General features: G+C 51.1%; 2 protein-coding genes across 2 annotated transcripts; both read left to right on the forward strand.

Moving 5' to 3' along the window:
* Nucleotides 1-5,047: 5,047 nt before the first annotated feature.
* LOC129785691 (E3 ubiquitin-protein ligase RBBP6-like) lies at nucleotides 5,048-7,714 on the forward strand. Its single transcript, XM_055818990.1, has 3 exons — nucleotides 5,048-5,266; nucleotides 7,497-7,596; nucleotides 7,705-7,714. The coding sequence occupies exons 1-3, from the start codon at nucleotides 5,101-5,103 to the stop codon at nucleotides 7,712-7,714; spliced, it is 276 nt and encodes a 91-aa protein (XP_055674965.1). The 5' UTR covers nucleotides 5,048-5,100.
* A 16,109-nt stretch (nucleotides 7,715-23,823) lies between these two features.
* Nucleotides 23,824-24,815, forward strand: LOC129785630 (T-cell activation Rho GTPase-activating protein-like; the record flags this gene model as incomplete). The annotated part of the gene is made up of 4 exons (XM_055818572.1): nucleotides 23,824-23,883; nucleotides 24,115-24,276; nucleotides 24,361-24,470; nucleotides 24,680-24,815. Coding segments are annotated over 4 exons (468 nt in total), but the record flags the coding sequence as incomplete, so codon positions are not given.
* Between the last annotated feature and the right edge of the window lie 1,432 nt (nucleotides 24,816-26,247).

Raw genomic sequence — 26,247 nt, forward strand, 5'->3', positions numbered from 1 at the left:
GAAGAAACTGATTTCCCAATTGAAGTCAGCCTCCAACATTTGATTCTTAATGACTTAGTGATGGAGCAAATTGTTGGAAGAGTCAGTGCTGTTTTTTTATGACCATTTTGAATTTCTTTAGTCTAGTCATCTCAAATAGCCAAGCTGCTTTCTCTCCGTTGGAGAGAGAGGAATCTCTTTTTGCTGTTATTGCCCTACCAGTTAGTTCTTCCTTTTGGTATGTATTTGTTATGGATAGATTATAAGTGTGCATCGTGTTTATAAAATCTTAAAGATAAATCAAAAGAAAACACAGCAATCCGTCCCAGAGATACCTAAAATTCTCAGGTTCAGTAAGCAAGGAAAGAACAGTTCAGGGACAAGACCAGGCCAAACAGATCATCACGAGGCAACAGCCTAGGAAGTTTGTGGGGAAGAACTGAAAGGAAGTTGGAGAGAAGCTTGGTTAATATCTGTGCAGTACTTTGAAGCTCGGAAGTGTGAAGTAGGAAGTGTATCGAGGAGTGGCAGAGGAGCCGTGGGCACCTGGCACCTGGGAGATAGGAGTCTCCTTTAAGCATGGGCAGCCTCTGCCCACAGTCACAAAGCTGAATGTAGGGGGAGAAGCCTGAGGCAACTACTTGGGGTGAGGATGTGGAAGGCAAGTGTGAGGATCCAGAAATGAGGGTAGGCTCAAATGGACAGGAAGCTGCCAGAAAAATGCTCAGGTTGAGAACAAGAAGGGCTCGCCACCGTGCTCCCGCTTCATTCACATTCCTCTTTAAAATCAGGGCAGAGTGTGACAGTGACACGCGGGTTTGGGTTTCTCTGCAAGTTCAAATGGAGGACATCCACGTAGCACACGTACCCAGAGGACTCAGGCCCCGACACTGCCATCATCAACAGCAGCCTCTGTACCTGTGCCTCCACCTCCCTTGCATCCTCCCCCACCCCAGGCGCTTCCTTTCCCGCTGGCGGTACCACCACCACCACTACCTCCTCAGTTTCCACCTGGTCAGCCTCCATCTGCTGGGTATACCCCCGCCCCGCTCCAGAATATCCCCCAGCTCCTGCAAACATGTCATCAGCCAACAGCACGGCCAGCGACTCATTCAAATACCCTCCCAGCGACACCAGCACTTTCTTTATAGAATCACAGGGTCATTTAGGTTTAGTTGGAAGAGACCTTTAAGATCATTGAGTCCAGCAGTTAACCTAAACCTACAAAGTCTGCCATGACAGCAGGTCCCTAAGCGCCACCTCTACATTTCTTTTAATACACCCAGGGATGGTGACCCAACCGCTTCCTTGGGCAGCCTGTTCCAACGCTTGACAAACCTTTTGGTGAAGGAATTTTCCCGAATATCCCATCTCAAGCTCCTGTGGCGCAACTTGAGGCCATTTCCTTTCCTCCTATCAATTGTTACCTGGGAAAAAAAGAGACCGACCCCCACCTCACTACAGCTGCCTCTCAGGTAGTTGCAGGGAGCAGTGAGGTCTCCCCTCAGCCTCCTTTTCCCCAGGTTAACCAACCCCAGTTCCCTCAGCTGCTCCTCGCAGGACTTGTGCTCCAGAGCCTTCAGCAGCTTTGTTGCTCTTCTCCGGACACGCTGCAGCACCTCAGTGTCTTTCTTGTAGTGAGGGGCCCAAAACCGAACCCAGTGTTGGAGGTGCAGCCTCACCAGGGCTGAGTACAGAGGGACAATCCCTTCCCTGGTCCTGCTGGCCACCGTATTTCAGGCAGAAGCCAGGATGCCGTTGGCCTCCCTTGTCTAGGGAGGAGTTTTACGGGAACAATGGAGGCTTCAAAAGGAGTAAGTGTTTGGCTCCAGGAAGTTGCACGGGTTTGCGCTTTGGTATTTCGTTAGCACCTTGGACTGCAGTTACACTAAAGTGCATCTGGCAGAAGCAAATATGGCATCGTGTTTTATCCAACAGACCTTTTCATTGCAGATGGTAAATGTGCAAAACTCAAGCAAGACAAATGGAGTTGTAGAACTTTCCCTGAATCCTGGGGGAATTCTAAACTCGTTTTGCTTGACTAGGATGTTCGTGTTTGGCATTACATGCAGTAAACATTTTCTCATCTTGGCCGTGTTTTGTATTTTGGTGTCTGTTTGGAATAAATATCCAACTATAATTGTAATAATGGTCAAACTGATTTTAACAGGGAAGAGAAAAAGCCCAGACCCGAAGTGTTCACAAACACTTCTTCTATGGAATTGGTGGCACGTGAGGAGTTTCAGGAGGAGCGCAGGCATTCATTTCCCAGGGAATTGCGTTGCATGTCCCTAACGGAGAAGCAGATTGTCTAGAAGAATCAGGAGGAGTTCCAGTCCACCTCTCTATCCTGAGGTGGGTTGGATGGTTCAAAGGACGAGCAGTGATGGGAGCTCCACATGTAGGTCACTAGCTCAAAGATGGCAGGGATTACAGGTGACTGATAGTTATAACTGGGCAGCAGTTGAGAAGGAACGGGTGTCTCTTTTGCCAAAGCTTCTCTGTAGTGACATCCTTCGCCTCCTGACAGCCCTGAGGAGGCTAGAAACTGGACAGGTGTGGATTCCTGTGCCTCCGTGCTCTGACTGTAACTGTTACCTCAAAGCACTTTGGAGGAGATACGTGAGAGGAATTGCCTTTGTTGCCTCTGTCGTCTAATCTCGCACAGACAGATTGCAACCTGGACTGCAAACTGGCGCCTTTTGCTCAGATTCTGCTGACATCCTTAAATTTTTCTTACAAATTAAAAGATCAGACTTGCGTAAGGAAATCTTAAGTTGGAGGAGGAATGAACATACGTGGAATAACTCGTGAAGAAAAATCTAAAGATAGCTGCTGTCTTCTGTCCTTAAAAAGCCCTTGGGCAGGAATCTGAAGAGCTCTCTGTAGTAATGCTGTCAGTATCTTTCCCAGAGTAGTGGCATTCCGTCAGCTTACTGGAGACTGAGTTTAGAAGCTTTTAGCTAGGATTTTTCTTGAAATGCAGTCACCGGCCTTGGTTGGAGCTAGAGGTATGTGCAGAATTTGGCTACCACTGGCTAGAAGTGGGGCATTTTGCATGCTGTACAAATTGCCAAATACGTAGTGAAGTTAAATAGACTAAGCTGGCATTTTCAAATGGAGCTTTACTGCCTCCAGGCTAAACCCTGCTTTCCTGACAGTTGATACTGCGCTGTAGCCATTGAGACTCACTTGTTTTGCATCTTACGGCAACAAGAGTGATTTGCGCTGCAGGTGGATGCTGGGTAGTGAGACATCTGCATGTCCATGTACCAGCAGAGACCAGTAGACACCCCTGAAATCCATCCATAGCTAGGGCAGTCCATGCGATAGAAGTGAGTGGGAACAGACTTACCCTTCCTGCGTGTTTTTACACTACCACAGCAGCAGCCGTTCTGGCTCGTAAGCAGAAACCTTTACACGCCGCCATGCTCTTCGGTTTGCAGCAGCAGTATATCAGCAGCTGAAAGAAGCTTTGACATAAGCGTATGGAGAGGAAAAAAACCCAAACCCAAACAAATTTGGGAGAAAAAAAAATGGTGTGAGTGACTGTTTTGAATTAACTTCATTCATTTCCTTTGTGTTGCGTTTTGTTTTGTAAGGTCCAGGTCTCCCTATGCCAGTTCTTCTCGCTCTAGAAGTTGGCATACCTACTGCAAGTCAAGATCAGGTCCTTCCCACCCTCGCTGCTGCTCTCAATCATCTAGTCATGCCCCCTCTCATTCCTACCCACGATCACCACCATATCCAAGAAGAGGCAGAGAGAAGAGTCGGGGCTGTCATTCTAGGTCAAGGTCACGTGGTTATCCCCGCTCAAGGTCAAGGTCACATGGCTCTCCCCGCTCGTGCTAGCGGACTCACCCTTTCTCTCGTCTTCCCTTAACTGAACATTTTTGGAAAAAATACTGCAGATACAGAATTTAAATAAAAGCTATTTTATGAAGCATTACAAAAGATGACAGCCAGTGTGCACCGCGCCCGTTGCGACTGGACTGCGCCCTTTTTCCCTCTTGGCACTGGTTCTACCAGAGGAAGCCCCGTCAGACAGAGTGAATAAAAGCCAGTTACAAAAGGAACCATCATTAATACCATGGAGGAGTACAACAAGGACAACACTGCGACACCCTGAGATGTCCCCTCCCTGCGCTGTCCCTGCGGTGCAGGCAGCCAAGTGCCACTCGGCAGAGCCCCAGCATCTCCCCCAGGCTGCCTTGGGACAGGAGGGGACAGCAGGTGGGGACAGCCTGGGTGTGACAAGAGGGGACAGCTGGTAGTAACAGGCCTGGGGGGTGAAGGGAGAGACAGCTGGTGGGGACAGCCTGGTGGGTGACAGGAGGGGACAACTGTTGGGGACAGCCTGGGGGTGACAGGAAGGGTCAGCGGCTGGGGACAGCTTGGGGGTGACAGGAGGGGACAGCAGGCAGTAGCAGCATGGGAGTTGACAGGAGGGGACAGCAGGCCATGACAGCCTGGGGGGTGACAGGAGGGGACAGCAGGCTTTGACAGCCTGGGGGGTGACAGGAGGGGACAGCAGGCCGTGACAGCCTGGGAGGTGACAGGAGGGGACAGCAGGCCGTGACAGCCTGGGGGTTACAGGAGGGGACAGCAAGCCGTGACAGCCTGGGGGGTGACAGGGCACGGGGCGGTGATGTGCCCAGGGCTGTTGGGAGAGCCCCCACAGGCGCAAGGGCTGACAGGTGACGCAGGATGGTGAAGGCCCCAGGGGGTGACAGCAGGGACACCGCAGCCCTGGGGGGTGACAGGGCACGGGGCGGTGACAGGCTGGGGGACAGCAGGGACACCGGCGGCCCAGGCGGGGCTGATGAAGGCCCCTCCCCCAGGGGCGCTGAGTGGCCCCCTGAGCCCCTCTGTCACAATGCGGAGCCGCCTGGGTTGCCATAGCGAGCAGCTTGGCCTGGCAGCGCTGGTGCGAGGAGGGAGCGGAGGCCGAGCCAGGGCCTGTCCCCATCGTCCTCCCACCGGGGCTGCGAGGAGGAGCCGGCGGGCTCAGCCCGCGCTGCTGGCCCCAGCCCCTCGGTGGGCCCTGACCTGCTGTGGGGGCCGCGAGGCCAGCTGCTGCGTGAGGTGCCATCGCGGAGCGGGCACCGCCTGGCCCCGGCCATGTCGTGTGTCCACTACAAGTTCTCCTCCAGGCTGAACTCCGATGTGGTCACCTTTCACGGCCCCCACATCTCCCTGCGCGACCTCAGGCGCCAGATCATGGGCCGCGAGAGGCTGAAGGCGACCCACTGCGACCTGCAGGTCACCAACGCCCAGACCATGGAAGGTGCGTGGGGGCGGCGGGCGCGGGGACCGGGGACCGGCCGGCTGGCGATGGCGCAGGCGGCCAGTGAGGCGGTTGGGCCACGGCCGGCAGCGGTGACTTGTGCTGGGGCCTCAGAGCTGCTCTTCCGTGGTTGTGCGCTGGCAGCTGCCGTCAGGGCTGTGTGCGCAGCCAGGCACAGCAGCGTACGGGGTCCGTGTGCGACACCGCGCGTGGAAGGGGTTTGGTTTCTGGGAACCCTTCTAGCTAAAACGATAAGGGAATGTGGGACAATGCCTTGTCATCACAGACCTGCCGGATTTCTTTGAAAGCCGGCAGAGAAGGCTGAACGTGATAGAAAAGGAGTGGGTGGCTAATTTAAAGGGGAAAAAAAAGTGGGTTTGGTGACTGAAATTTGTCTTCAGCTACTTTTACTCCACCGCATTGGAAAAGCGGTGCTTGGCTGCCGCAGAAACTGCTCAGTAGCAACGTTTTGGATCAAGAGTGTATCTGTGAGTGAGAATCTATGCAGACCCTGGAAAGCCATCTTGTAGACGAGTGTTCTGTCTAAAGTATACTTGGCATTTCTTGCTAATACAGCTTCTTTGCTGCACCATGCTACACATTCATTCAGATGCTATTGAGCATCATTTCTTCATTTCTTTCAAACGGTGCATTTTTGTCGTGGTACTGCGTGTTAAACGGTGTCAGGGCAGTACTGAAGTTTTATGGCAGATCAGTTATGGTGAATATACCTAGAAATGTTCTTAGAGAAACCCTAAGTTCTTTTGAATCTGAGAAATGGTGCTTGATTCTCAGAGACGGTAATGGTTTTGTATTACTTAGTGTGCTGTTTCAGTTTGGTAATCTACCGTCTGGCAAAGCTTGCATGTGATTAAAGACTTTGGAATATGACTTGTCAGAAATACAAAGACTTGGAAACCATCTCCATTCCTTAAACATTCAAATTTTATCGGTTGGGGTTTTTTTTCTTTTTTCCTGTGGTTCTGTGACATTCCCACAACAGTCTTGTCGTTACAATGTGTACTCATAGGATTTTTTCCTCTCCCTGTTTGATGTATTAAAACTTAAACAGAATAACATGCCTGCTGCGGTAACTGTAACTTTGGCCCCAGCCTTTCAAGTGGTTGGACCTAAACATGCTGTTTACCTACAGATAGGTAAAGTAGGTTCAGGAGAGTATCTGTGAGCAGACTTAACAGCACGGTGTTAGGGGTCTTGGAGGTGTTACGGGATCGCGTGTCATATACAGCAGTAGAGACAGACATGCAGGTAGAGGCAGACGTACAGGTTGTGACACAGATGCTTACTGGAACTTTTGTAAGGGTGTTTTCCCCGTGAAAATGCAAAAATCCCCCAGCGGTTGTCAGAGCAAAGCTAAGGAATACATTTCGGTGTCATTTATGTGTATGCCAGATTTTGGGGTTTTATACATAACCGTGACTTTCCGTTTTTATTGAACAGCATCTACGTGTTTAAAGTCACCTTCAGAAGATGAAGGAAAGAACTAGGCCTGGATGTCCTGCCTAAAGGGGGTTCTTGGAGATCCTCCCTGTGGAGATATGGTAGTGGGTTTTATAACTTTGTGCAGGAGTCCTGACTAAGTGTTGGCATGATCTTGGAAAGACCCTTCAGTGAACCTTGAGTGAAGATGGCCAACTTGTTCAGAGTTTTCCGAGCCGCGTGATCACGGAAATCTCGTAATAGAAGCAATGCTAATAGAAGCTAAAAGTAAACAGGATTTTACACATCACTGGGGGGAAAAAAAAGAGATGGTGGACTCTTTTTGAAGATGGTGGGAAGGCAAAATGGATGGTTGGGATGTGTTTTAAAAGGTGGGAGGCGGGGTGGGGGTGTCCTCTTCCGTGCTCGCTATTATAGAGACATGTTCTAGGGTTTTGTAAGCTAACAGGAGCAAAAGCAATGAAAGTTAGATCAGGAAAGAGCCTCATGTTTTAGCAGACTCTGCTTTAGTGACTTTAGAGACCATTTTGCTGTTGGCATTGAAACGATTCAAAACAAATGGAAAAGATTTTGCTGCTTGTGTTTGACTATCAGACCTGAAGATTTCTGGAAAGGTACCGTGAGTGTGTGGACATGATAAAAGCATGACGCTGTGTGTAAAATGTTGCTTTTCTATCCGTAAAGGGTTCCCTGAAGTGCTATGTCATGACATATTAATATCACTCTTACGAACTGACTGATGCTTTCTCTGTATTGATGTTGTTTTCAGAATACACAGATGACAATGCCCTGATTCCAAGGCACTCATCGGTAACTGTTAGGAGAGTCCCTGTTAGAGGAGTTAAAGCTACCGGCAAGACAGACCTTGGGTAAGTAGCCATAACGCGTTGTGTTCTGTGGGAGGGGTTTCAGTGCGTTCACCTTCTTTGTGCCTGTTGGGTTACGGAGGCATTCCGGTTGTCTCTTTCTTGTTAAAGCTGCTGTTAAATTGTGTTGTGACAGGGCAGATTTGAATGTATCTGTCCCAAAGCAGACTTAGATTTTTCAGCCCGCTGGGACGTGGCATTCAAAGTCCAACAGTGGTAGCTGTTCAGACGTTTGAATTGGGTTTGTTCTTGGGGTTGGTTTTTCTGAGAGTCAAGTTCTCCATCCTGTTTCCTCTATGCAGAGAGATTCCTTATTTCATGCTTTTGCTTGTATTGCTTTTAGAGTAAACGGAGAGACACATTGCAGTGTGAACTGGTAATTGGTTCCCATCTGCCAGCAGTCCGAGTCCCAGTGTTTGACTGCTTCCTTTGTTTGGGGGCGGGGGGGCAGGGTATTCTTACACCCCAGAGGGGTGGGGGTGGCGGGGCTGCATGCTGTCTCCAGAGGAAAGACTGAGAGTGGCCAGCTGGCAAACCGTGCGAACAAGAAGTTTCATTCTTAAGTGATTCCTATTAGTTTCCTAAAGACAATGCCTGTGTCGGGCAAGAGAAAAAGAGCAACGTCCTAAAGCGTATTGCCTTTTGTGCCAGGACGGTGAAGGAGCAGTTGATCTTTTCCAAACCTGAAGCTCAGAAAGCAGTTGGGCACGTTCCCAAATGTTGGTAGTTACCTTTCTAAGTTTGATTTCACCCTAAGCTGCTCTCTGTGCTCCAGGTACTACTGCTGTATTCCTCAGATTTATGGAGGACAGAGAATCTGATTACAATTGCAGATATTCAAATGTAAGCCTGACTACAGCATTGTTGCTGTCATCGATGTATTCGTCCAGTCCAGTTCTGTATCAGCTGCGTCAGCATGGTTTGAATGGTCATGTTTTCCAGCCTTCTTCAAGACAGACCTCTCCTCCACCATTAGTAGATATTATTGACTTGTGGTTATGCCGTGTCTTTCTAATGTTAGTTCTCAATAAATAAAGTATACTGGCGAGTTACAGCGTGTCTCTAAGACTTATCTCTAAGACTTAACCTTGAGACATAACCATAAGTCTTAACCTAAAGACCTAACCTTAAGACTTAACCCTAAGACTCAACCCTAAGACCTAATGGGTAGAAGCTCCCGGTCAATCTGGGATCATCACTGGGAACCACGGAACTTGGCCAGCACAAGGTCTGTGAGGTAGCAGGTTAAATGAGGCAGAGGAGAAGCCCACCACTCTGATGAGCTGGGTTCTTGGCACCAAGGTACCTCTGTGACATTTTCACTGTGCTGCAGTGTAAAGACGGCCTGTGATTTTCAAAAACTGAAGATCAGTCTTTAAAATGCAATTCCTTGGACAATAATAACATTGTGTCAGGTAAATACATACACCCCTCACCAACGGAGTTTTGGTTTTTTTCTTTGTACCTTTGCTGCTTCTGCAGAAGCCAGTAGTGCAGAGGGCTGAGGGTACAGCTACACAGAGTGGCTTCTGTTCTGTGAGCTCTAACTAGACGTGCAATGGACAGCCATTAAGATTGGGAAAGCTCACAAAAAGCTTAAAAACAGATAAACCACAACATTTCTTTCTTTTTTATAGAACTCCTTAGACTACTCCTTTTTTTATAAAAATGAGAAATCAGGGGTTAGTCATGCTTTGTATGCTATCTAAAGGCTTTAATCAGCAGTGCCTCCCCTGTCCATGCAGAGGAGGTCATGTCCATCTTTTTTCGGATTTTCTGTAGCTGGAAGAAGTGTTTTTGCCAGCCACCACAGACAAGTTTTCCTAAAAGGCATAATCTGTCCATTTAAGTGTTCCTTCAGCCTGATAATGATTTAAAAACTGTGCCTGCTGGTCTGAACCTGGATTTCATGTTCTAGTTCCCTCCTAACCAAATAAATAGAATGTTCTTTGCTGTAGATGCCCCATTGCAACGGGGTCTTCAGGAAGGGATTCTGCATCCAGCCCATCATAAATAATCACGCAGAATTCCAGAGAATATTTTAAGACCAACACGCTCTGCACTGATATACGTCTTCACCACTGTCATCTACAGTGGTGAAGATGACAATGAGGAGTACAATGAAGAGGAAGAGAACTGTAAACAGTTTTTTTCTCTTTTTTTGCAAGGAAGAAGAATGAGGGGCTTTTCAACTCTTGCAATGCACTGCGTGAACGATTTCTTAGAAAGAGCATTACAATTCTAGGAAAGACTTGTCAACAAGTTTTTTGAAATAGTTTCCTAATCTTCAAAATATTGGAGCTGGTAGTCACCAGCTGTGGCTGACGCACCATTTTCTGACTCCTGTGAAGTGCCTAACTGTCTGTTTCCATAGTGGTATCATTCCCATACCTCCTTTTCCTTAAATAGAGTTTAAAATGGGGTCCACAAATCAGATGATGCGGTCCACAATTCAGATGGCCATCAAAGAGTCTTCAAAATTTCTCAAAATTCAGGTACTTCTTTTCTGGGAAACATACTCTTTGCGACTTTAACAGAACGTGTATGTGTATGTATGTGTAGGTATTTACAAAGAGGCATTTTGTAAAACATTAGTTAAAACGTTGACTGTCTCTCACTTAGAGGTGAGAGATTCCGGGGGAAGGAATGGATTGCACATTCCCAGCGAGTGAAAGCGAGAGAACACCCTGCTCCCGCGCGTTCCCTCCATAAATGCCTGTGCTAGTTCTCAGGCAGCCCCAAGCTGCTTTTCACATCCCCCCTGCCCTTCAGGCTGGCTGGCAGGGCTGCCGGTTAGCGCTCCCTCACCGCCTTTCAGGCTGAGCACGCCTGTCAACAAGACAAACAGGAGGGCTTTGCTAACCTTAGTATCCTCAGCGGAGACGGGGAAGGAGCACTCGCGTCACCAGCTCTGCTGGCAGGCATCACAGGGCAGCAGGTCTGCGCAGAGGTTTTGTGTCGAGCCCTCCCTGGGGACATGTTGATCCCAAAGGTTTCCTTTTGGGTGTCAAAGGGCGATTGTTTTGAAAAGGAGTGCTGAGGATGGTTTTGGAATCATTTAAGATCAACAAAGAGCAGCTTCTGAGTACGTGTTGGACCTGCAGTTCCACTGCACTTGGCAATAGCTGCTGTTAAGGACTCCTTTTCCTGGCCAGAAGCAGAGCTTGTGGGCAGACAAAAACCAACAGAAAATCCAGTACCAACAGAAAATTCTTAAATCCCTTGCTAAGGGATTATCAAAAGCTTGATTCCTTTTAGTGCTTCTGGGTCTGAAGCTGAATTTCAGGAAGCAAAAGCATCTGCCACAACTCTTAAGTTGTGTGTCCTTTTAATGCTGCAAAACATAACTAATGCTACTTGCATGCATCCCAGTTAAATGTACCGTGGCTAGCTTCTTCAACCAGTCTGGAGCTTAAAGGCCAGCTTCAAAATGCTGGTGGTGTGCTTTTTTCTACACATAGCTTCAGTCCGCTTGGAAGAAAACCGGATTGGTTAAACAAGTCTTTATGTAAGGTACAAAGAGAGCCTATTTGTAGCCTAACATGAGTGTCAAATAATCAGTACCTGTTAAACAGACCGACAACCTGGCTGAAGACAATGCTACCAAAGAGGATAAGGTACAGGCTATGATGGTACAGTCTTGCTGTGAATACAACCCAGTCAAGGAAGTGTCAGGTATGTTCCTTGAAGGTTATGGGAACATTGTAGAGATGTTTGTTTTAAGAAGAGAGATGCATGCATACCTTTTCCTTTTTTTTTTTTTCTTTTTCAAAAAACTTCTAGTTACATGAAAGACCCCTGGGATCCACCTCCACCATAGTACATTTGCTTTCGTTTTGGAAAACCTGGCCACCATAAGGTTAAGTCTTAGGTTGAAGTCTCATTGTTGAGACCTAGGCATAAGTCTTGGAGCTAAGTCTTAATGTTAGAGTCTTAGGGTTAAGTCCTAAGTTTAAGTCTCAGGGTTAATTCTTAAGTTTAAGCCTTACGGATTGAGTCCTAGGGTTAAGTCTTAAGTTTAAGTCTTAAGTTTAGGTCTAGGGGTTAAGCCTTAGGGTCGAGTCTTGGGGATAAGTCTCAGGGTTATGTCTTAGAGTTAAGTCTCAGTGTTAAGTCTTATGGATAAGACTTAGGGTTAATTTGTAGGGTTAAGTTTTAGTGTTAAGCCTTAGGGTTAGATCTTATTGTTAAGCCTTAAGGTTAATTCTTAGGGTTAAGTCTCAGGGTTAAGATTTAGGGTTAAGTCTTAAAGGTTAAATCTCACGGTTAAGTCTCAAGGTTAATTCTTAAGGTTAAATCTTATGGTTAAGTCTTAGGGTTAAGTATTAAGGTTAAAACTTAAGGTTAAATCTTAGGGTTAAGTTTAGGGTTAAGTCTTAGGGATAACTGTTAGGGTTAAGTCTTAGGGCTAAGTCTTAGGGTTAACTATTAGGGTTAAGACACAGGGTTAAGTCCCATGGTTATATCTTAGTGTTAAGTCTTAGGGTTAAATCTTACCTTTAAGTCTCAGGGTTAAGTCTTAAGGTTAAATCTTAATTTAAGTCTTAGTGTAAAGTCTCAGGGTTGAGTCTTAAGGTTAAGTCATAAGGTTAAATCTTAAGGTTAAGTCTTTGGTTTAAGTTTTACGGTTAAGTCATAGGGTTAAGTCTTATACTTTAAATCTCACGGTTAATTCTCAAGGTTAACTTATAAGGTTAAGTCTTAGGGTTAATTCTTGTAGTTAAGTCTGGGGATAAGTCTAAGGGTTAAGTCTCAAGGTTAAGTCAGGTTTAAGTCTCAGTGTTAAGTCTTAGGTTTAAGTTTTAGGGTTAAATATTAAGGTGAAGTCTTAAAGGTAAGTGTTAGTGTTTAAGTCTCAGTGTTAAGTCTTAAGGTTAAGTTTTAAATTTAACTCTTAAGGTTAAGTCTTAAGGTTAAGTCTTAAGGTTAAGTCTCAGGGTTGTCTTAAGGTTAAATCTTTAAGGTTAACTATTCAGGTTAATACTTACGGTTAAATCTTAAGGTAAAATCTTAAGGACAAGTTTTAGGGTTAAATCTTAGGGTTAACTCTCAGAGTTAAGACTTAACATTAAGTCTTAAGTTTGAGCCTTATGAATAAGTCTTAGGGCTAAGTCTGAACGGTGAGCCTTAGGGTTAAGTCTTAGGGTTCAGTATTAAGATTAAGTCTGAAGGTTAAGTCTTAGGGTTCACTCTCATGGTTCAGTCTTAGGGTTAAGTCTGAAGGCAAAATCCTAAAGGTTAAATCTCAGGGTTAAGTTTTGCGGTTAAGTCATAGGATTACATCTTATGGTAAAGTCTCATGGTTAACTCTTAAGGTTAAGTTTTAGGATTAAGTCTTAGGGATAAGTCTTAGGGTTAAGTCTCAGAGTTAAGTCTCAAGGATAAGTTCCAGGGTTATGTCTTAGGGTTAAGTCTCAGGGTTAAGTCTTAAGATTAAGTCCTAGGCTTAAGTCTTAAGTTTATGTCTTAAGGTTAAGTCTTGGGTTAAGTCATAGGGTTCAGACGTAGGGTTGAGTCTTAAGTTTCATCCTTTAAGGTTAACCCTTCACCTTAATTCTTAAGGTTAAATCTTAAGGTTAAGTTTTAGGGTTAAGTCTTAGGGTTAATTCTCAGGCTTAAGTCTTAAAGTTAAGTCGTAAGGTTGAGCCATAAGTATAAATCATAGGGTTAAGTCTTAAGGTTAAGTCTATAGGGTTAAGTCTTTAGTGTATATCTTATGGATTGAGACTCAGGGTTAAGTCTTTAGGTTAAGTCTTAAGGTTAAGTCTTATGGATGAGTCTTAGGGTTAAGTCAAAAGTTTAATTCTTAAGTTTAAGTGTTAGGGTTAACTCTTAGAGTTAAGTCTTGGGGATAAGTCTTAGGGTTAAGTCTTAAAGTTAAGTCTTAAGGTTGAGTCCTAGGGTTAAAACTTAATGTTAAGTCTTGGGTTCAGTATTAGGGTTAAGTTTTATGGTTAAGTCTTAGGGTTAAGTAGTCTTAAAGGTTATATCTCAGGGTTAAGTCTTAGGGTTAAGTTTTAAGGTTAGATCTTAGGGTTAAATCTTAGGATAGAGCCTTAAGGTTGAGTCTTAAGGTTAAATCTTAAAGATAAGTCTTAGGGTTAATTCTCAGGGTTAAGTCTAAACGTTATATCTTTAAGTTTGAGCCTTAAGGTTAGGTCTTAGGGTTAAATCTTAGGTTTAAGTCTTAAAGGTTGAGTCTTAGGGTTAAGTCTTAGGCATATAGTCTTAGGTCTCAGTCTTAAGGTTAAGTCTTAAATTAAAGTCTTAAGGTTACGTCCTAGGGTTAAGTCTTAGTGTTAAGTCTTAGGGTAAAGTCTTAACATTAAGTTTTAAATTTAAGTCTTAAGGTTAAGTCTCAGGGTTAAGTCTTAGGTTAATACTTAGTGGTAAGTCTTAGGGTTATGTTTTAAGGTTAAGTCTTGGGGTGAAGTCTCGGTGTTGAGTCTTAGGGTTAAGTCCTAAATTTAAGTCTTAGGGTTAAGACTTAAGGTTAAGTCTTAAGGTTGAGTCTTAGGGTTAAGTCTTAGGGTTACTATTATTACCGGGAACAGAGGTGTATTTCTCAAGTTCTTGCAACTTAGTCTTCTGCAAGATTGATCGATAGATAGATAGTCAGACGGACAGAAAAATTACGCAATAGCTGCCGTAAATGGTTCAGAGATTTGTTTCCATCAGGGTAGGGCGCAGAACTTCCTACAGTGGTTATCTACTTCCTCATGCGGCCAAGAACTCCATCGTGTTTGCCATCATTGCTACCAGTTGCTCTGTTCCTTGCTTCTTTGGGCAACTTTGGAGCCTTTGCTGTGGAAACAGGCTGGTGTGATGAAATTTAGCACATAGGAATACTTCATGGTTTGCTGGCTCTTCAGCAGGGGTTTCCTTCCTCCACTCCCTGCCCAGCTCCACCCCTGTTCTCTTCATTCCTCTGTCCCTCTCCTGTCCCTCTCCTGCCACCACACCGCCCCATCTCACCCCCCTCTGCTGCTCGAAATATTAAGGGAACTAGACCTGTATTGAAAAAAGTGGGGTTTCTCTTTCCTCTCCTGAGGATTTACCACCCAGAGCAGGCTCAGGTTCTGATCCTGCCAACTGCTCCCCAGCGCCTGGATGCTTGCTCTGGGAAACAAGGACAGCTGCTCTAATTCTTTTGCAGGCACAATCTTTGTTTAAATTCTAGTTGAAATGAAATAAAGAGCTGTCATCAGTCCCACCTGTGGCACAGAGAGACACCTGTGTTTCATGCACATGTCTGCACAGAAACACACACAGAGGGAAAAAAGCCCAGAACCGCTTTGTGCAAGGAAGTACATAAACTCTCCCTATCAGCATTGCTGCTTTGAGCAATTGAATTGTTCTACAGTCAACTGACAAGCCGACACGCTGCCCATCAAATGAGAACCAGAATGTATGCCATTTGCAAGATGGGGCAGCAATAAGCTTTCGACCACTTTCCAGCAAGATCATGTCAAGCAAGGTGGTGTATTCATGGATTTTCTCCTCTGCAAAGCCATGAAGAAAACATGAACCGCAGTCCCCAAAGGCAAAGGAGCAAACTGAGGGAGAGCAGCTCATCGGTGCCTTTCAGAGCTTCAACAGTCTGGAGAAATGGGAAAAAACCCCATACAAAGAGAAACAGCAGCCAAGAAGCACTTTTATAAAATGCATATTGGGGCCTGTTCCAGACCTCAGAATGACTTTCAATATTGCTTTGCATGACTATTAGACCAAGGCCTAAAGTGGAGTGATAGCTTCTGCTTGCCGGGGCATGAGAAGATCACTCAAATGAGCGACACAGTAACAAGTAAACACCAAAGGCAACAGCGGAGCTTATCATTTCCCTCCACTGGCAACCAGCTGTGCAGTAAACCAGCTTAACCAGCCTCCCTAAGGATGGCTCTAAAGTCACTGAAAAGGAAAAAAAGAAGGTAAGTTCCTAGCCTGGAATGCAAAGGCACCATCTTGGCTCCCAGGCAGGTGGCACTGATGGCCCAGCAGGGTCATGTCCCCACGTTCCAGGAAAGATAAAAAAAGTGCAGGACGTGTTTGTGGGGTGGGTTTGATGCATCCTTTCCGTTTGGTGAAAGCCTGAGGAAGGACGTACCCCACGGTGGGACCGGTGGCACTTTAGACCTGAGGTTAAAAAGTGCTGCATATCAGTGACACTGCCCAAGCTGCTTTCACCACCAAACAATAAAAGATTTGCTTTCTCCAGTATGGTGGGAATGATGCCATAAAGTCGGTCATGGAGAGAAACCCTCTAAGCCTTGCTTGCAAGTTTCAGAAGGCAGGCATTCCTTATGGCAGTGCTGGGAGCACGGGGGAATGTTTCCTCTGAGCGTGCTCACCCAGTTACTCGAGGGCACGCACTATGGACAGCAGAGCACTTGCACACTCATAGCGCATTACACATGCATTTTCAGTCAGGCACGGGATGGGTTACAAGTTTCTTGCTTTAATACAAATGAGCACACACCCTCAGACAGCACTGCTGAGGTTTTTTACTAGCTCCCCATGCTCCCCAAGCGGGGCCTTGCCCTCTCTCGGGGGGCTATCTGAGTCAGAGGTCACGATCTCCCCCCACAACAATTACCTCTGCCCGACTTCCAACCAACATTCTGCGGATCGCAGCACTCTATCGGCTTGTCTCCTCCTGTGGCCGCAACGTCCTCACCCAGAGGCTCTTTCTGCATCACTGAAGAGAACGGAGATCTTTTCCCCATCCATTCTTTGTTCCCCATCCTTCCCAAGGCTGACTCCCTGGATGAGAGGTCCCTTAATTTGTCACTTCTAACAGCTTTAGAGAGTCAGCTTGGCCTAACCTTTGTGCGCAGGTGTGTTTAACGTAGAGCTAAACACACCAAATCAGTGTGGTAACTGGGGAGCTCAGACATCTTGTCCCTTTGCCGAGCCAGCAGCCTTCCCTTAACAGAATCCCTGGACATAAACGTATATACAGTGGAATCTATACGGTGGCATCAAACGTCCGCCCAGACACCACATCCGTCCCTAAAATCCTTCCCCCCAAACAACCCTGAAAGACTTCCCTTGACCCCCTCCTCCACCCTGGCTGTTCCTGAAATCATCCCCCACCTCCACCTCCCCGCCCTGTCCCTAAAACCTTTTCCCCCAGACCCTGGTCCAGCCCTCCCCCACCCTCGGCCCGTCCCTAAAATCCTTCCCCCAACCCCCCGGTCCTTCCCTAAAGGCCTCCATTAACCCCCCGTCCGTCCCTAAAACCCTTCCCCCAGGCCCCCCAATCTGTTCTCTAAATAACACACACACCCTCAACCCCCCCCACGCCCCCACCCCCGGTTTATCAATACACACACACCCACCTCCCCCCAACCCCCACCCCCCCCACACCCACTCCCACAAACACACATCCTTGCCCCACCCCCACACACCCCGCTCCATCCCTAAACACCTTCATCCATTCCCACCCGTCCGTCCCTAAACCCCTTCCCCCCGCCCCCTCCCCTGCCCCCGTCCCTCTGTCCCTGGCACGGCCCAACTGCCCAGCACCACCAGACCACTCTGCCCCAAACACCGTAAGGCAATGGTTCCCACCTGCCAATAGCAAGTCGAGGAACATTTTTTCTTCTTAAATAGAGAGAGTTTTACTTCACACGATGCCGACTACGCCAAATTATGTTTTGCTGACTGACTGGATACACAGCAAAGCTGAACTCTACATCAAATATAATCAAATCTATCAAATCTATCAAATGATGGAATATATCAAACGCAGTTTCTTGTATTACAATAAAAGAAAATAGCATGCAATATGATAAAAGGAACCAGTAGCAGTTACTGTGAGCAATATGATGAAAGAGCAACAGAAGCGAAGCATCCAATTGTTATTCCAAAGTGTTAACATGCCTAAGGAAAGGAGACATCACCAATTCCCACCCCAATTCCCTTCGGCTGGGAGCCCCCTTGCAGCTGGTGCCAGGAGTCTCTCGGGAACTGGGAAATTCCCCTGGAGAAGGTGCCAGGAAGGAATTCTCTTGCTGCTTCCCACCGTGCATGGCATCCATGCGAGGCACAGCGCAAGGGTTCTGCTCTATGCTTTCTGTGGTGAGAAAATTGACACAGCACTTTAGAACTCATACAGAAGCAAAAAACATGGCTTGGGAAAGTGCAGCGCTGCTCCCCTGGAGAGGGTTCCAGGCAGGAATTCTCTTGCTGCTTCTCACCCTGCCCTGGCAGCCATGTGAGGCACAGCACAAGAGTTCTGCTCCCTGCTTTCTGTGGTGAGAAAATTGACCAAAACCTTGTGCACTCATGCAGAACCAGAGCTCACCCTGTCAAAGTGCAGCACTGCTCCCCTGGAGAAGGTGTCATGAAGGAATTCTGTTGCTGTTTCTCACCGTGCCCGCACAACCATGTGAGGCACAGCAGAAAAGTGCTGCTCCCTGCTTCCTGTGGTGAGAACATTGACCCTTCAGAGTTGCAGTCGTTAAGAGCCAATAAAAATCATCTTGGGAAAGTGCAGCCCTGCCCCCCTGGAGAACATGCCAGAAAGGAATTCTCTTGCTGTTTCTCACCGTGCCTGGCCAGCCATGTGAGGCACAGCGCAAGGGTTCTGCTCCCTGCTTTCTGTGGTGAGAAAACTGACCTCTCACATTTGCAATCATGCAGAGCCGAAAAAACCCTTACTATTGGTAAGTGCAGCACAGTTCCCCTGGAGAAGATGCCAGAAAGGAATTCTCTTGCTGCTTCTCACTCTGTCCTTGCAGCCATGTGAGGCACAGCACAAATGTTCTGCTCCCTAATTTCTGTGATCTGAAAATTAACCCCTCACCTTTTCAATCATATAGAGCCAAAAAACCCTCACCTTGTGAAAGTGCAGCACGGCTCCCCTGGAGAAGGTGCCAGGAAGGAATTCTCTTGCTGCTTCTCACCCTGCCCTGGCAGCCATGTGAGGCACAGCACAAAAGTGCTACTCCCTGCTTTCTAAAGTCAGCAAAATTGACTGTCCACAGTTGCACTGATGTAGAGATAAGACTTTCTTACTCAAAAGCAAAACCCAAGAAGCCATGTACCCGTGGGAACCCCCTTGTCCTTCCGTGTGGCTGGTGACTTCCCATGGCTCTTCCACAAGGCAGGACAGATAACCACGAATTTGGAAGCCCACGTTAGTTCAAGTACACTTAGTCCTCTGACAGTCACTACTTATGGGCCAGCGGTCCTCTCACCCCTCCACAGATCTGCCTGTTAGTCCTCTAGCAGTCATTCTCCATGGAGGGACCACAAGTCCTCCACACCTACCTACCAGCTCACCAGAAATGAGTCAGACCACGCCAGAAGTGACACTGCCTGACCTGCAGGAGATCTATTAGGCCAGTAACGATGGTTTCAAGACAGAAAAGCCCACCACCATCCACCAGCACAGCAGAAAAACAACCAGAAGAAACATCATACACAAACCAAAGGCACCCATCCAAACCCCACAAAGGCAAAATAGCTGAAAAAAGGCACTCTCCGCAAAAAAAACCCACCACACAGATCACAAGATAAGATAAAAATGCCATAACCCCAGGAACACAGGGCCAACAAACACAGATTCTGTCCATAACAGTAACACACTTTGACACTAACTCGCTTGACCTCTGACATACTTGACCTTGTTGCCCCCAAACCACAGCACATCGTAGCCCTAAGGCAACACAAAACGGAGCACAAAGTCCCTGAAGATCTCCGCCAGGGCAAAAGCAAAGCACAGAGCCACACAGGAGGGGGGGTTGGAAGGGACCCGTGGAGGTCCTCTGGGCCAAGCCCTCTGCTCCAGCACGCTCGCCTCGAGCAGGTTGCTGAGAACTGTGTGCCCTTGGCCTTTGAAGATCTCCAAGGACAGAGACTGCACAACCTCCTTGGGCAACCTCTGCCAGCATTTGATCGCCCCGAGGGGGAAAATTTGCCATTTCTATCTCTCCTTTCACTGTACCGCATTCCAGAACAGCCATGAGTTGACAAGCTCAGGCTTGAAAGCCAGTGCTGTGGCTGGCCTGAAATTCTGTCCCCCTTTTTTTCATCCACTAGTAGCTAAAGGAGGACAAAGAAGGATTTCTTTCAAAGGAGAACTTCTCTTTTCCTCTGTCCTTCTTCTCTACCAGTGATCTGGATTCTGAGTGCTGTGCCACTGTCCTAATGGCTGGGATAGGGATACTTCTTGTAGGACAGGGAGGAGGTGACAGTGGAGATGATCAGGCTGGGGAAGCTGAAGGAAAACGCAAGCAACTGGAGTTGCCTGGAGCAAGAGTGGCCAGCTTCCGAGCTAGGTCACCTCGTGTCCTCAGCTCCCATGCAGGAGCTGAACCACACACATGGACTGCAAAGCAGTGTGACCCATAGAAAAAAGTTTGCTTGGCTCGGGATCGCCCAGGGGCATTTAACTGCAATTCCGCCCTTGTCAGCAGGAAGGAAACATGCCCTGCAAGCACACACTGAGGCACGACACCTTGCCCGGGGCTAAAGGGTACCTCAGGAGACCTACATGGGACCCCCCAGCACCTGGATTGCTGGCTGGAGGATGGGTAGGTCAAAGGACCCTGATGGGAGCCCTGCAGGCTCTCATGCATTGGACCAACGGGCACCTTCCCTTGTCATACAGAGCATCCTCTCGGATGCTCTGGACAGTTTCTGGTAGATCTCTGGAGAAGAGCTTCTCCCCAGGCCTCTCCCATGGGCTTGCTCACCCCCGGAGCCCTTCCCAAGCACAGCCCCAGCAGGTGGATGCAACCGGCGTTGCAGGGAAGAACAAGCAGCAGGCACCACAGTCAGCACTGCGGGAAAGCTGGGACCCCAGACACCCACCCAGGCTCTCCAATCCCAGCCTGGCCCACAAGAGTGCCTTTATCTCCCTTTCCCAGAAGTGCTGAATTCCCCTTCCAGCATTAGCCACTGGACCCACGCTGCTTCTTGCTGCACTGTACAACAGCCACAAGAGAATTTGCTAGATGTCTCTGATTTCCTGCATTTTTCCTGAACAGGGCGGGTGTGTAACTCTCTGAATCGCTTCTATTTGAAGCAAGGCATTGCTTAGGGTCAACAGTGAAACGAGACACGGGCCATCAAAAGCTGACTACTTTTCCCCTTCTTTGCCATGGTCACGGCCTACCCCACAGACTCGCCCCTGGCCGTGTCGGCCACCGGCTGGGTGAAGGTCATGGCTAACAGGGCAGGGGCTCCTGTGTGGCGCTCATCCAGCCCTGATTGCCAAGGGTGAAGCCTTAGCACCCAGGTGGGATAAAGCCTTCCCAAGCAAGGGTGGTGCTCCAGGGGCACCACAATTCCTGCCGAAGCTCACCACACATTTCATTTCCCTGTGGCGCCTGGCAGGACACGAGCGGCTCTTGACTGCTGCTAGTCCCCCCGTCTTTTGGTAAAAATGGAAGTTTTTCCTCCTGCTGGGCCTGCTCCAGTTCCAGCGCCTTGGGGCCTGAGGCCTGGCACGGCCTGTGTGCCAGAGGCCTTCCGACCGCTAGGCCGGCCTCCACCAAGAGGAGTCTGCCTCAGGCCACAACGGTCACCTCTAGGAAAAACGGCTTCTTTTATCGAGCAGGGCCCTGCCCAAACCCCAGGGCAAAGCGCTGGCCGCAGGCGCAGGGAGGTGGCCCTTGCCCCCTGCCCTGTCCTGCGCGGGGCTCCCCGGGGCGAGGCAGGCCCGGCCATACTGGAGAGGGCCCCAGCCCCGCCCCGCAGGCCCCGCCCACTTTCCGTTGGGCTCAGACCGTTGGTCACGGGGAGCCCACGGCCACCACAGGCAGCAGGGCAGAGCCGTGCTGGCACGCAGCGGCGCTGGCAGGAGGCAGCCTCTGGCCCAGCAGCGCTGCCACAGCACCAGCACCCCGCTTCCCAGCCTCGCCGTCGCCGGCTGGGCCCCCTCCTCGCTGCACGGCCAGGGCCCTCCTCTCCCGGGCAGGATGGGCCAGGCCAGCTGCTGCTGCGGCTCCAGGTGGGCTCCCCCCGGGCTCGGGGACACGCGGGCACAGCTGGGCCACGCAGCACTGGCGTTGCTCATGCCCGCCGCTCTCTGCTCTGCAGGGAGGCTCTCAGCGACGCCGAGCCGGTGCTGAGCGCGGACGTGCGGCTGACCCGGGGCCGCAAGAGGAGCGAGAGGCGCCTGCTCCTCCTCCACGAGGAACTGGTGGTCGCCAAGTTGCGGTAAGACCCTCAGAGCCCAGATCCTTGCCCCCAGCCCCGGCCCAGGGACACCCTGGCACCAGCCCCAGGCCCCGGCCCCTCGGTGCTGGAGGCACCAATGTCCGTCCCAAGGGCAGGTGGGGGACAGGGCTCTGCGCGTGGGGACCCAGCCCAAGGAGCCCCCCTCCAGCTCAGTGCCCGCCTCTGCTCTCTGCAGACATGGCACCAGCCTGCGCCCACAGCTCCGCCTGGCGCTGGACCAGCTGTGGGTGCTCAGCAGCGGGAAGGAGGCTGCGGGGCAGGATGGACAGGAGGAGGAGGAAGGCACCGATGAGGACAGCACCTCTGTCATCCTCGCCTGGCCCACCGGCTCCTGCATCGCCACTTTTGGGTGAGTCGTGGTCGGGCAGCAGAGGTTCCCAGCCGTGCCCACGCCATCCCATGAACACAGGCCTCTGCCTTGCGTGCAGAGCTGGGCAGGGAGCAGGCAGCCCGGTGGAAGGGAGGGAGGGATGTGGGATGTTTCCCCATCCTGCATCCCCTGGTCACCTTTTGGTCCCCAGAAGGGAAGGGCAAATGCAGCCGCTCAGGCAGGACAGAGCGACCCAGGGCTTGGACAGCGCCTCTGTCCTGCCCCACAGCACAGGGCTGTGCAGGCACCCACCTTTGCCCAGGGCTGGGGGCAGCAGGGCCTGACGCTCTCTCTCCTCTCTATCTGCAGATCCCAGGCACTGAAGGAGCTGTGGGTGGCCACGCTGCTGGGGTAAGCCGGGGGGATGCTCCAGGAGAAGCTGGATGGACGGGGGAACACAGCCCCCAGCTGGGGAAGGTGCCCCCGTGGCTGCGAGCAGCTCTCGGGCACAGCTGCCTGACAAGAGACAAGAGACGGCTTGGGGCTCACCCAGCTCTCTCCCTCTCCCTTCCCGGTGCACAGGACACCAGAAGGACGCACGGGAGCCCGCGTCACCCATCTGACATCCATCAAGCTCCTGGAGAGGGAGCTGAGCCGCCGCCACGCCGTGAGTGTCTCTCTGCTCTGGGCCCTGTCCCCAAGCACTGCTCCTGCAGCCGAGCAGCAGAGCCATGGCTGCTCACCTTCTTCCCCTCCTTCTCTCCTGCCCAGTGGAGGACACTGCGCGCCAGGAGCCTGGAGAGGCTGATGGAGGCACAGGCAGAGGTGAGAATGGCTGCCTTGCACCTGCCTCTGGCTGCGCCGGGATGCGCAGGGACTGGGGTGAGCTTGTGCGGGAGGGACAGAGGGTCTGATGGTGCCACTCAGGGAGCAGAGAGTTTTGGGAAGCCAGCAGCACGCCAGCACGTTCTGACTGGTGACACTGGGAGGAACCCTGCCACATGGGGAAGAGAGCCCGGGAGGGCAGAGGGTCCCAGCTCTGCCGCGCTCAGGCTGCTGGTGGCCCTTTCTGCTGCGGGGCTGCTCTCCAAGCACAGCCCGATTCTTGGTTCTTGCAGGCTCATCCCAAGCAAGGGCCTGCGACGGCCCCATCTGCAAACGCAGGGGGACTTTGCCCCGCACCAGGTGAGTTTGGGAAAGCAAGGCAACCTCCTGCAATGCTGTGCTCACTTGTCCCGAGTGTCGCCATGCAGGTTGGGCAGCCCACGGAAGGATGTCACCTGGACGGACAAGGACAACTGCTGGGCAGTGCCTGCTGGATATGCTTCTGCGGGGACACGGAGCCTCTGCTGCTGCCCGCAGCTTGCAGGAGGGCAGGGCGAAGGCTGGCACAGGCTGACCCCGTGGCACGATGGCTCTCAAGAGCCTCTAAGTCAACACCTCCGAGCCACAGCCGCGGTTCCAGCTGCTGCCTCCCTGCCCATCCTGCCGCACCACACAGCACCGTGCTGCCGGCAGGGCAACGCAGGGCAGGGCAGGCGCTGGGACCGCTGGCCTGGGGTCTCCATTGGTGGTGTCTTACTCTGTTTTCCTCTGCAGCAGGAGGGAGCAGCAGCGGGAGCAGCACCAGCAGGAGGAGGATGGGGCTGCCCTGGCCCTTCGCCCTGCGGCGCACCCCGGCCGCTGCCCAGGCGCCAGGGCAGGCGGGCTCCAGCTGCAGCAGGGCGCTCTTTGGGCAGCCCCTGGCAGCCCTCTGTGGGGAGGACAACACGCTGCCTCGGCCCATCCAGGTAAGCCAGCCTGGACAGACGGGGTCCCCAGCCCTCCCTCCGGCTGCTCTGGAGAGGGCCTGCGTGTCCCCAGCAGCTGCGGGGACAGGGCACTGGGCTCTGCACCCCCAGAACCTGCTTCTGGTCCCAGACCCTTTGTGGCGCTTAGGCAACCACGTCTGGGGCAGAGCTCTGGTCCTTGCCACCGCTTGGTTCTTCAGCCAAGCAAGTGGCCTCCTGCCTCTCCTGCAGGAGCTGCTGGCTGTCCTGCGCCAGCAAGGACCAGCAACGGAGGGGATATTCCGCAGAGCTGCCGGTGGGACAGAACTTCGGCAGCTGCGCGAGGCCCTGGACCGCGGCAAGGACATCGACGTAGGAAGCCAGCCTGCGCTGCTGCTGGCCGTCATCTTGAAGGTGAGCACTTCTGACGTGCAGCTGGAGGAGCTCCTGGCTGGCCTGCAGCGTTCAAAGGCTCACCTGCAGCCCTTGGCATTGCAGGACTTCCTGCGAAGCATCCCCACCAAGCTCCTCGTCGTCGACCTCTACGAGGACTGGATGGCAGCCATGGAGAGGGCCAGCAAGCAGGCCAAGGTGGAGGAGCTGAAAGCGTAAGTGTGGGCAGCAGCCTGCCTGGTGAGCAGGGACCGGGAGAGTTCTGGGACCTGCCTGCAAAGGCACGGGCTCCTCAGAAAGCTGTCTTTTCGGGCAGCTGCAAAGCTGTGCAACACGGCCGCTGGCTCCCACCCGCCTGGGGCCAGCTGCGGGGACGGCTGTGGGCACCCTCTGCTTCATCAGCCTTGTCTTCCTCTTCCCTCAGGGTGGCTGACAAGTTGCCTGCGGCCAACCTCCTCCTCCTGAAGCGGCTGATGGCCCTGCTGCAGCACATCGGCCACAACGCAGCCACCAGCAGAATGAGCTGCAGCAACCTGGCCATCTGCGTCGGGCCCAACCTGCTGAGCCCACCCAACGAGGACCTGCTCCCGCTGCAGGCCATGCTGGCGGTGACCGAGAAGGTACGCCCTACCCAGCAGCCAGTGCTGCCTTCCCGGCCCATCGGAGCTTGGCTGTTGCGAGGTCCCTGGCTGCCTCCTCCCTTGGGCCAGTGCTGGTGGGCTGGGTGCCTGGAAGAGCAACCCCCAGCCGCAGCCGCCTGCGCAGGCGAAGGGTCAGCAGTGGGAAAGGCTGCTTGACACGTCTGCAGGCACCTGGCTTGAGACCAAGGCTTTGATGTCTGCAGGTGAACGTGCTGGTGGAGTTCCTCATTGAAAACTGCGGGGACATCTTTGGGGAGGAGGTGGCCGGCCTCTCCCCTCCATCAGCCGAGGAGGTGCCAGCACCCATGGACAGGGGCACAGGTAGGAGGCGGGACTGAGGCTTGTCACAGACACTGGGGCTTGGGATGCCAGAAACCTCAACGCTGACGAGACAAGTGGTGTAGGGCTCGGCTGGGCTTTGCTTAGGTGTTCTTGACTTCCAAGAAGTCGCGCTGCTGCACGTGCTTTTGCTTTCCAGAGCTGCGGTGCGAAGAGCAAAGTGGCCCTGCAGGCACAGCAGAGACCCAGCATCCGGCAAAAGCCTTTCTGGATGCAGCCGCCTCTCTGCTGGACATCGACAGCGGAGCTGGGGGAGACACAGGGGCAGGGCCCAAAGCGGCAGAGGTACGGCAGCTCCACAGACGCTGGGGCAACATGTCTCAGGTGGGACAGTAATTTCCCAGGAGGCCAAGCAGCCGCTGGGCCTCCTCCTGGCAGCCGCTCTCTTGTGCCTTTGGGGTTCCTCCTCTCCCCCCAGAGTGGTGCGTGCTAAGGAAAACTGGAAAGGCTGTTTCTGGAACGCACTTCATGAAGTATGATCTGCTTCATCAAACAAAACATACCTACAAAATACCCACAATAGGACAGAAAGGAGTAGCTGCCACCTTGAGAGGGCTTTTGCTCAAATCCTACTCCGTCGCAGCTTCATCAAGTCTAGGCTGCGTTGGCTGGACTGTGCAAAATGTGCACGATGCAAACCAGCATCTCCTCTGTAGAGCTCATACAGCAATTTGGCAGTCAGGCCCTCACTACCCCAGGCTGTCACTTGCCACCCGTTACCTCCCAAGTTTCTGGTTTAGGCACCTCCAGATTTGCCTCCAGGCACCCCCGAGGGCACGGCAGAGTCCCTGGCACGCCTGCCACAACTGACCAGCCTGCCCCAGGAAACCAGGTAGGAAGAGCTCCCCTTGCCTGACCTGAGAGCTCGCTGCAGGGGCTTGGGGCTTTCCCCATCTCATCACGCTGTGGGATGGAAAGGTTTGCAGGCTCCCACCAGGAGAAGGAAAAGTCAAGGAAAAGGAAGAGAAAAGAAGCCTGGGCAGAGGAGAGGGACAGCCAAGCACAAATAAAA

The sequence above is a fragment of the Falco peregrinus genome, chromosome 14 (genome assembly GCF_023634155.1).
Source record: "Falco peregrinus isolate bFalPer1 chromosome 14, bFalPer1.pri, whole genome shotgun sequence".
NCBI classification, from domain to species: Eukaryota; Metazoa; Chordata; class Aves; order Falconiformes; family Falconidae; genus Falco; species Falco peregrinus.